At 40.6% G+C, this 10,565-nt stretch overlaps 1 protein-coding gene across 1 annotated transcript in view; it reads left to right on the forward strand.

The window, feature by feature from the left end:
• LOC104967272 (vacuolar protein sorting-associated protein 13B-like) overlaps positions 1-3,111 on the forward strand; it is a 71,198-nt gene extending 68,087 nt beyond the window's left edge. The window contains exons 5-6 of the mRNA XM_010796687.1: positions 2,062-2,194; positions 3,083-3,111. Of these exons, the coding sequence (XP_010794989.1) occupies positions 2,062-2,194; positions 3,083-3,111 (162 nt within the window). The remainder of the gene's footprint in view (positions 1-2,061; positions 2,195-3,082) is intronic.
• Positions 3,112-10,565: the final 7,454 nt, after the last annotated feature.

A 10,565-nucleotide genomic window follows, 5' to 3' on the forward strand; every position in this document is an offset into this window, starting at 1 on the left:
GGTGTGTGTGTGTGTGTGTGCTGTGTGTGGTGGGTGGTGTTGTGTGTGTGTGTGTCATTCACCGATTTTATTGTCGTCTCACCTTCCAGAATTATCCCTTGGGTAATCGTAGTTTTCTCGATCCCGGATACTACGTCCGCGCGTTGGCGTGGGTGGGTGCCTTGTTGTTTGTGTGTTGTGTGTGTGTGTGTGTGTGTGTTGTGTGTGGGTGTTGTTGTGGTGTGTTGTGTGGTGGTGTGTGTGTGTGTGTGTGGTGTGTTTGTGTGGTGTGTGTGTGTGTGTGTGTGTTGTGTGGTTGTGTTTTTTACGTAACAAAATTAATGACCAGTGGTTCCGACCAACACCCGAATCTAAATTTACAAGTTTTAAACTTGTAGGTACAAAAGTGATTGACCGATCTCCTTATTACGGTTAGTAGTTCGCAAGACGTTTGAAACGTTGATCATTATTTGGGACCCCATTGGTTCCATTAATCAACGGGTTTAATGTAAACAGAACTTGTAAGGTAAATTTAAGCCCATTTTTGCTAGACGTTTCTGCTACCCAACCCAAAATTTTAATTTCCCTGAAAAAACAAATGTGTGTTATTCATTTTGTTTATAAGGCCTCACCCAATTTGGTTTCTTCTTATGTTATAATAAGTGTGATTTTGTCGAACTTTATCGAACTTTTTTCTGTGTGAAAAACATCCCAAGTGACAAATTTACGATTAATAACTTTTATTAATAATAGTCCCAAAATGTGGAAGAATTTTATAGAAGATTGAAGATTATTAAGGATACGAGAATCCATGAATGAAGCTATTTTGTTGGGTAGGGACTGTATTTACCATACAAAGAAATGTTTGGTGTGACTCCCCCTCCTTTCACAACAAGGTATACAAAAGGAGATTGAAGAGAAAAGAAAATAATGGGAAATAGGGTCGAATACGAAGAGACTAACCAAAAAGATAAATGAGGAAAAAATAAATCAACTGTACATATTAATTTGGAAAGGAGACCCCAAGAGACCGGTGTAAGAGTTCGCGACAGAGACCGGAAAATACAACCAGAGGGAACTGAAAACTAGACAAGAAAGAAATAGGTAACGGTAAACACTGATGTAAGGGAATACGAAAAAAAACCTGTGTGTCTAGGAAGGGAAGAACAGGGTTTAAGGGGAAAAATTTAAAGAACCAACGAGTAAAAAGAAAGGTTAGTAGAAAGAAGGAAGTGTTCTACCACAGAGATGATTCTAAAAGGATTTTGCTTTTAACATTGGGGACGCCGCGACGGTGTGGTGGGGTGTGGGGTGGTGTGTGGTGGGTGTGTGGGTGTGTGTGGTGGTGGTGGGTGTGTGTGGTTGTTGTGTGTGGGTGGTGTGGTGTGGTGGGTGTGGTGGTGTGTGTGTGTGGTGTGTGTGTGTTGTCATTCACAACACATCAGAAGTGTGCCGCGTGAAGTTGAGACCAAAATGGGGACCCATGTGAATTGAGTTCCTCATTTTTCGCCAAAACGTTAATGAGGGGAGAAAAACAGGCAATTTGGGTTGTGTGTTACATACGACTGTCGGGTAAGGTTTGTCCCCGTCCTCCCGTACTTCGTTATCCGGGCAACACGTGTGGGGTTTTTTGGATGGAAAATTTTCATAATGTTATACTATGAATACCCAAATTTGAAATTATATACACGGAAAAAATAACCCACTTGTGTGCGCGTCTGTGTGTGTGCGTCCTGCCAGCAGCATGGGAGACTGCTCACTAGCCTTGTTGATGTTGGAGGCCTCCGTTGTGTTCCACTGCATTTCATTTATTTTCCTCCATTCCTCCCTCCCCTGTTGTACCTTGCATTGCATCATCTGGTTAACCCAGATCTTTGATGCTGTCTAGTTTTATCTACAGTTCATGGCCATACTATATTAATTGATCAATCCTTAACAACATGTGTGCTCTGTCTCCTGATAACATGCTCTTTTTAAAAGACTGAATATTTGCAGATTCAATGGAAATGCAGTCATATGAGAGACCATAACATAATACCTTTCCCATGAACTCATACTGTCGGTGCTTTGATGTCATTCCAGGCTCCAGGTTTAGTTCCTTTGGCCAAGAGGAGAGAGGATGAGGTGACGTTGGGGAGTGTGTCCCCCCCCGAACTACCCCCCAACCAGGCCTCTGACTACGCCAGCAGCCCTGTCAAAACTAAAACAGTGACAGGTAGGTTTACCAACCGTAAGCTGTGCCATGGGTGTACTGTTCAAGATATTGCTCTGACATTGGTCTTAATGCAATAGCGTTACACTAACTCGGATGAAGTGCATCAAAGAGGTTTACACACAAAAAGGGAACAGATCCTCTCAGTGTGATGTAACTAAGAATTAGTATACAAATGGAAACTGCAAAGACATTTACTTTTCCCTTGCTATTTGGAATAACTACCACTGTTTCTATGTTTGAGGATATGGTCTGCCAAAAGTGGAATAACAACATTTCACAACATTTTTATCTTCTTTCTATGCAATAAATCATGTTTTTATTATTATTACATAACACACGACAGCTCGCTGACACCTGAGTGAACCCGTTTCTCAGAGGACATCACATATTCTGTTTTCCTCTGCTGCAAGTAGAACTGTGAGCTCTGGATGCCCAGAATAGATGAGTGGCTTGGCGGAGCCTGCCTCCATGCCAGTTTTCCGCTTTCTAGGGCCCCCCTGTTCAGAACAAACACGTTAAGGGCACACACACTACTTCACAGAATACATGTTCATATCAGCACGCATATACATTTAGACACAATCATACAGGCAAGCAGGGTTATACATATACTGTACATATACACACAGACATTCTCCCACACTAATGTAGGATTGCTGTGGTCCTTCCTTTGAATTCACTAGGATTCCTACTTTTCTTAGTAGGAACTCTGAACCTTTTGACTGAAGATGGACGGAAAGGAAAAACAAAGCAAAAGAGGAGGAATTGATTGAGGATAGATACAGTTCAGGATCTCGTCACAGATTTTGATTTTTGCTTTAGTGTGAGATGAACAAAGAACAAACTAACAGTATCCATAAGCTTTTGAAGTATCGTTGATGTTTGCAGGACAGGTGAAAGACAAATATGGCTACTGACAATTTATCTCCTGCATCAATGGAGTACACAAACATTTTTATCGGTGTGATGAATCTGTTTAGTGGACCTCAGGGAGAGTTATGTGAACAAATACCAAGCAACACACACACTGTACAAATGAATTCTTCCACTCCCGTCTATGAGGATGGCTGGAGCAGCCAGTCTGTTAAGGAGCTGTCCTTGACACAACACAGAGCCTTACTGACTGCAGAAATGGTTTTCATCTAATGCTCACGTGTATTTATACGCCTAATAGCCCAGCCCTTCCCTTTTCTATCGTGTTCCCCTATAGATATTTAATTAATGTGATCTTATGGAACTTATTGGCTAGCTTTTTGTAACTGAATTAGTTTCAAGTAACAATAAGAATGAAATATGCAAAGAAGGTCTTCCCAGCCTCTACTGTTTGACTCTCGCAGTGTTTAGGCTCCAGGTCTTCTCCACACAACATTTGAAACCTTATTTGCCAAAGCATCACAGTGAACAGTCAGGGGAAATAAGCAAGTGGTTGTTTTTTCTTTCTTTTTTGTCCATGAGAAATGTGTTCCCAGCAGCAGTAATGAATCCCTGTTTTGGGTGAAGTCATCCTGTAGCTGTAAATAACATTTTGCGTCTATGACGTCCCCCCCCCCCGTCCCCCTGTCAAGTGTTTTGAAATGCTCCTTTGACATTTCAGAGTCTAAGAAAGGCCATTAAGGTTCCATCCCTGCTTGCTTTACAAGCTCACAGCTGAAAGGTTGTGCCGCCTCTTCCTCCTGATTTCCCCTATGTTCCTTTTTTCATTCAAAACCTGCACTAATGTCTTTTCCATAGTGCAGAATCTTTGCTTATTCACATCTCTACAGTATATTCTCTCTCATGAGGGGTCTTCAGTAAGCATTCACCTTGGCTCCAACACTAAACACATAGCACTCAACTTACTATAGTACACTGGCTGTTAATATGCATCTCAGTGACTGCTCCTCTGCCTCCAAACTTCATTGTAAAGCGTCCTATCTGTGTGGGTAGCTGTCTGTTTGTCTTTCCACGTTGAACTTTTTTTTATCCCATGGTGTTTTTTCTCTCTTAGTCATGCTCTCCGCAGTGTTGTCTCTGTCTAACGAATAGGTGTTTGTAGATGACAGAAAAAAGTCCTTTTTCTGATCCGAATATTTATCCGAAGTGGTTAGTAACTATGTGCTGATAGTGTATTTCTTTTAAATCTAACCCTCAGTGCCCTCACTCCAAGGCTTTATGTTGGAATTCCACTTGCAGTTGAATGACCAGCTTCTTCTCTGGAAATTGCTGCAATGTTACAGGAGTAGATCTAATGAAAAGTTACACATTGTTTCCGCGAGCAATCAGAAAAGAAAAAAGGGCAGAGTCATGCAAACCCTTTTGGTTTTAATCATGGTGAAACAATAAGCCTCCCTGCAGTCAGATCATCACTGAGGAGGAGCTCACTTTGGATTAGCTGTTGTGTTGAACACGGTCAGCCCTTAGATCCCCCTCAGTTATTAGTTATTCATGTTTGCCTGTAGTGATTATACGTTGTTGACTCTCAGCTGGACATAAAACTGTCTTCTGCTTTTGTATTGTCTGCAGGTTGCATTTCATCTTTAAAATGATTTATACACAGTTGTTATCTGATGGATTTTTTAGAATCTATTATTAAGTACTGCATGTTTACCCCTGGACATGTGATCCGGCTGTGTAGCTTAGGTTGAATCAATAGGCAATAATAATTGACTACAGTTTAAGTTGATGTGACTATATTTGAGAAACCATCATTGTGTCATGATGGACCTTAATCCCAGCAGCAATGAAGGAACAAGGTTTTCAAGCAAAATAATAATTGCCCTGAGAATTTAATTAAATGTTTCTTTTTTTGCTAAATCATCATTTGGCATTTCCCTCAAACGCTCCAAATTGCTTTTTTTTAAATTAACATTTCTTCAAATAAATGTCCAGGTTTATTACGTGGCTGATTTAAGCTGCAGGGTTATTTCCGGTATATCATCTGTCAAGCGACTTTTAGGGGGTTGTAATCACTGCAGCTGAAGTTTTATTTTCAGTCTTCAGTCTTGTATTTAGATAAACAGATGAGAGATATGCAAGTTGTTTGCCAGTTGGAGTCAACATGTCTTAGAACCGGCCCGAGGAATAAAGACGTCAGACTGGCAAACAGCCGCCCTGACTGCCACTGGTGTGTCCCTTCAGCTTCAGGAGACATCACCAGGTTCTCATAGGAACCCTTACATTGGTATTTTGTTGACAATGAATCAACCTTGGGTGTATTACCTAAATACTTAGCTAATGAGTTCTTGTAATGTTTGTATTTCGTCAAAGTCCAGGATGCTCTCGTGAAGCCTTCCCTTTTGTCGTTTGTAAAGAGCTGCTGATTTTAAATATGCCGCAAATGAAGTATTCTAAACTACTTCATTATCCATCAACAATTATAATCCCCACTGCTAAAATGCAGATGGATCCTTTGAAATAGTGTGTGCATTCTTCAAAGATTGTTGTAGAAAACTATTAATATTGCACAATACTGTTCCAACTTTCGCCCTCCTGCCGCGGTCAGCGATGGTCTGAAGCCCACAGCGTCTATTCCCATCATGAACTACAGACGTCAATTAAAACAAATATATAAGTTAACTCTTTGCTATTTCCATAGTGTGGTTGTTTGAAATAGTATTATGAGATGAAATGACTCCCATTAGCTGGTTATATGGAGTATGGATATAGAGCTGTGTTTTGTTCCGACAGATTATAAATTGGCCAAAGCCGTCTCTTTCTGTGCCTATTGATTATCAAAGTTTTCCACTGGAGCTATTGATTTCCCCATAGAAATGACCTTGGGGAAATACAGAATAAATCATAATCCACATGAAGAAAATCATTTTCAGAGCTCTTAGCAGTTCAAAGCCTCCTCAGAACAATTGCAATAGCTAGATGTCCCTGCTTCCAATTGGCCATTTGAACACATGCCTGGCACTTTTATGATGTAAAGAGAGTGTTATGTTGTTTTGTAACCACACTCAGCCTAGCTACAGTTTCGTCGTAATCAAGGGGGACTTTCCTGCAGGCTTTTGTAAGGTGCCTGCTAATGTGTAGGCAAATGTACAGAGACACACAGAGCCAGTTCATTGCAGATCATTTCCCCCAGAAAGCACTGAGGGCAAGGTGATATCATACCGGCTGTGGGGCTGCCCAGCTCTGTCCCAGAACCCATATACACTCAACTCCATTTGGCAACAGAATATTTTACTCTCTCTATTCCTTTCTGGCTTTGGTCAATCCTCATGTTAAGTATGTATACAGGGAACATGTTGCAGGACACCGCTGCCTCTCAGAACCAACATTGGCTGAAGTGACCGAAGCATGTTCCGCATCACATGGTCACATATATTACATTTATTTGTATGTTAAAAAAGTCTGCAATTAAGATTGGCTCTACATTATTTGTGTATAATTTTTTTGCCTGTTTTTTTGTATTGTTAATTCAACATTTATATAATTCTATGGCTATGGTTGGCTTTTATATTGGTAATATTTCTTTATATTTGTATGGTCTGACTTAATTATCTGCTGGATAAACTAGAGGCTGATGTTTTTGACTAGATTATAAACAAGTCAACACAAGATCATTGAACACACATCAGGGGTTTGTTTGGTTATTGCTTCGTAACATCATCAAAAGTGTGAACAGTGTTTTTGTGTGATTATCCTTTACAATAAAGGCAGTGGTACAGCAACTCTAAAAACAAGTTGTTTCTCCTCAGTTTGAGGTTGATTTATGTCTGCCCATACAATTACGCCACAAATTGGTTCTCATAAAACTTGCCTCTAAGTATTTTCTTTATTTGTCCCTAATGAATGTTCTTATTGGCAGCAGCCCTGTGTTTCTGATGGAGGGCCTCCCGAGTCCCGAGCTTCTCATTGTTCTCTAACATCTACCAGAGAAATGATCTCACTGGATTTCTTTTTCAATCCTAAAATTAGCCGCTGGCGTTCTGAAAACATACTGCTTTCAATTTGAACCCCGCTGATCAGACTGTGCTTCTCTAAGGTTGGAACGAGAACTGTTGTCTGTGAGGACCAGAAAGTGCATTATTCCTATTGTCAATATGAAAGGTAGAAGACAATATCTGGTGTTATTCAAGAATGTGGGCCTCATAAGAACGTCTGTCTGATGGCGTTTCTGTTATCATGACTGTAATGTGCCAGTAAAAAGATGTTGAACAGGAAAGAATGTCCACGTTCCATGCATTTGAGACACATTGTATATATTGTGGAAAGCCATAATTCAATATATTTGAAGGAAGAAAGAGCAGAACAAAACTAATAAATACATGCGTATACACATAAAAGAAAGACAGATAACTGATGGGAAGACTTAATGCAGAACTACACAGTCATACATTACTATAATCCAAGCCAAAGTAGCCTGATGGAAGTCAGACAGGTTTTTATTGGCTGCTCTGCGCTCTGCAGAAGGGGATAATATTTTCATTGTGGAGTTATTTATGTAGTTTAATTTTTCTAGTAAAGTCAATAATTTATCAAGGTAATGATGGTTGGAGAAGGGAAAGAAAACAAGAAGAAATAATGAGATAGAGGCCCCCCCTGGGAAACATTGTGGTAGTCAGTAGGGGACTCTACTTGCTGATATGTCTCTGGCCCCTGAACACTGAGGCGCCCAAACTCAGAACTCCTGGGCTCTCAGGGGAAAACATTTGTCCTTATGTATCCTTCTCTGCTTTCATTAATGATAAGTGTGCGAGGCCTTGTGGATGTTGGCTGTGTCTCTTGAGGTTGAAGTGAGAGGAATAGAGAAAGGGGGGGGTTGAGTTGTGGTTCATCAGATGCAGAGTTGACTAATGTGCTTGAGGGGGGTTAGATCAGATGACAGATGAACAGGAGGGAATAGGAAACCTCACAAAGGGTTCTTGCTGGTATTACACTAAGAGACAAATCCTATTGTTTAATAGTTGTTTAATGGTCTGGCTGGCAGAAAATCTCCTTTCTACGTCTTTTGTCAGCTTTTTATTGAGTATAGTTGTTTTAGGCTGATTTCTGATGGTAAAGTGTGCGCGAGGATTGCCATAGGAAATGTGTGTGGTCCTCTTCTCGCTTCTCTTTTTGTTTGTCTTTGTCACAGAGCTACGAAAGGCACCATCCAAATGCAGTACATAAAGAGGTGATTCAGGTATAAAACTATAAAAAAAAGCGATATTTATGCAATCAAAGTTGTTGGGGAAAAAACATAAAGAGCATGCAAGGTAAACAAAGGGAAAGTAGCAAAACAAAATGAGGGACAAACAAGGATGAGACCAGGAATAATGGAGATACAGGAAACATGCTGAAACACACCGGGGAAGACAATGTAATGAAAGCAGACAACATTGAAAGCTATTATGATGACAGACTGACAGAGAACACTATGAGAGACAAACATCCATATCCCATTCATCCATCATTGAGGGAAGAGCTAGGAAATATCATCTACAACTATTGTTTACAGCAGCAATTAAGCGTATTACAATAAGTGGTTGAAACCAGAAACTAAAATGTGAACATGTGTGTATAATGAAACTGAAATAAAAATGTTATAATAATAATATCAATCAATCAATCAATGTTTATTTATATAGCCCAATATCACAAATGTTACATTTGTCTCAGTGGACTTCACAGTTTGTACAGAATATCAGTATGACAATACGACACCCTCTGTCCTTGGACCCTCTGTCCTTAGACCCTCACATCGTACAAGGAAACACTTCCTGAGAAAACCTACGGTTTAAAGGGGAACATGAGAGAAACCTCAGGGAGAGCAACAGAGGAGGGATCCCTCTCCCAGGACGGACAGACGTGCAATAGATGCCCTGTGTAAATCGAAGAGATAATACATTTGCAACATAGTAATACAGGATAATGAAACAAAAGATTGAATATGATGACCATCTCTAGATGTCTAAATGAAAGTGGACCTATCATGCTATATTTGAAACATATATTGTAGGGCCATACCTATATAAAACATGTCTGTGAAGTTTTTTTTTCAAAATAAAACAGATCTGATTTTAGGCCATGCCTCATTGTCGCTCTATTTGCTCTTTTCAGCCCTGTTTTTGAAGGGCTGATTCTGCTTTTGTGGAGACTACAGCGCACTTACAGGCTGGGTATGTACTAGAGGCGTCTCCAGCGCTTTGGAGCGGTCTTCTCATTCCCTGATAGGTGGAGAGTTGCCCATATAGGCGAGCATCCCTTTTCTGACGTCAGAAAAATTCAAATAAATAATTAGATTCCTTTGCAGGCCCCGTTTTTAGAGATTTGGGTATGGAGGAAAAGAGAGGAGGGTTGTGTTTCTGACACTTCGGTGAGTTCCCTGACACAGCCGGGAGGCATATTCATGTTTAAGAACGTACAAAAAGGTATTTTGCATGAGAGGTCCCTTTAAAGGATTTAGCTTGACGCTTTTTCAGGGCATTGCAAACACTTTCAATACCCTTTTCATGCCTACGGGAGCAGTTTGGGTTAACGTTCTGGTCGTTTCTGACTGCAGAGGCCTGGGATGGACGTGCTGACCCCTCTGATGGTAGACGCCTAGTCGCCCGTGTCACGGGGTGCCTTCCTATCCATAGCTGGCCGAAGGAGATAGCATTGCAGTGTGTTTATGGTTCCAGTGTGGTAGGGAATGGGCAAGATAAACCTAAGCTGCAGTCTCCTGCCATTCTTCACCTGTTCAGTCGCCTGGCCTTACCACCCACTGTTTCCATGGTTGCTTTCATTAACCCCATAACAAATGGAGTTACGTAAAATATTTAAATAAAACACCTCTATCATCAAAAACAAATAGGCTCCTCCATTCCTGCCTCTACTTGCAGCTGTAACTAGAAATACACACTTCAACTCACTGTAAACCCACTTGTAAGAAGGAACATACCAAAAAATATGGCAGGCCGCTGGAGAAACTGCAAGAATCCTCCATCAGTTTTTTTATGGTTGTTTGTTAAGCCGCTGGGAAGGAAATAGATAGATCACAAGAGTAGATACAGAGTAGAGAGTACGATACAGAGTGTAGATACAAGATACAGAGAGATACAGAGTAGAGAGTAGTATACAGAGTAGATGCAAGTAGAGAGTAGATACAAGTAGATACAGAGTAGAGAGTAAAGATAGTAGATAGAGATAGATACAGAGTAGATGCAGAGTAGATGCAGAGTAGATTGCAGAGTAAGATGAGCACTTCATTTCAAGACTCCAGCTTACAGCTTCCTGCCTACCACCGCCCAGAAACCAGTAAGAGGGAATTTAAACCCTCCCACTATTGTTCAAGAGGCGTGCCAGATTTCAATTTCAGGTTTTAACCGCCAGGAAGATGGCGCTTCATTCACAAATACAGAAAGACAAAGTTTCATGGACTGTTCAGTGTGTTTTGAAGAGGGGCATTTTGAACACATCATAT

Source organism: Notothenia coriiceps, unplaced genomic scaffold (genome assembly GCF_000735185.1).
Source record: "Notothenia coriiceps isolate Sejong01 unplaced genomic scaffold, NC01 NC01_scaffold00037250, whole genome shotgun sequence".
Classification (NCBI taxonomy): Eukaryota; Metazoa; Chordata; class Actinopteri; order Perciformes; family Nototheniidae; genus Notothenia; species Notothenia coriiceps.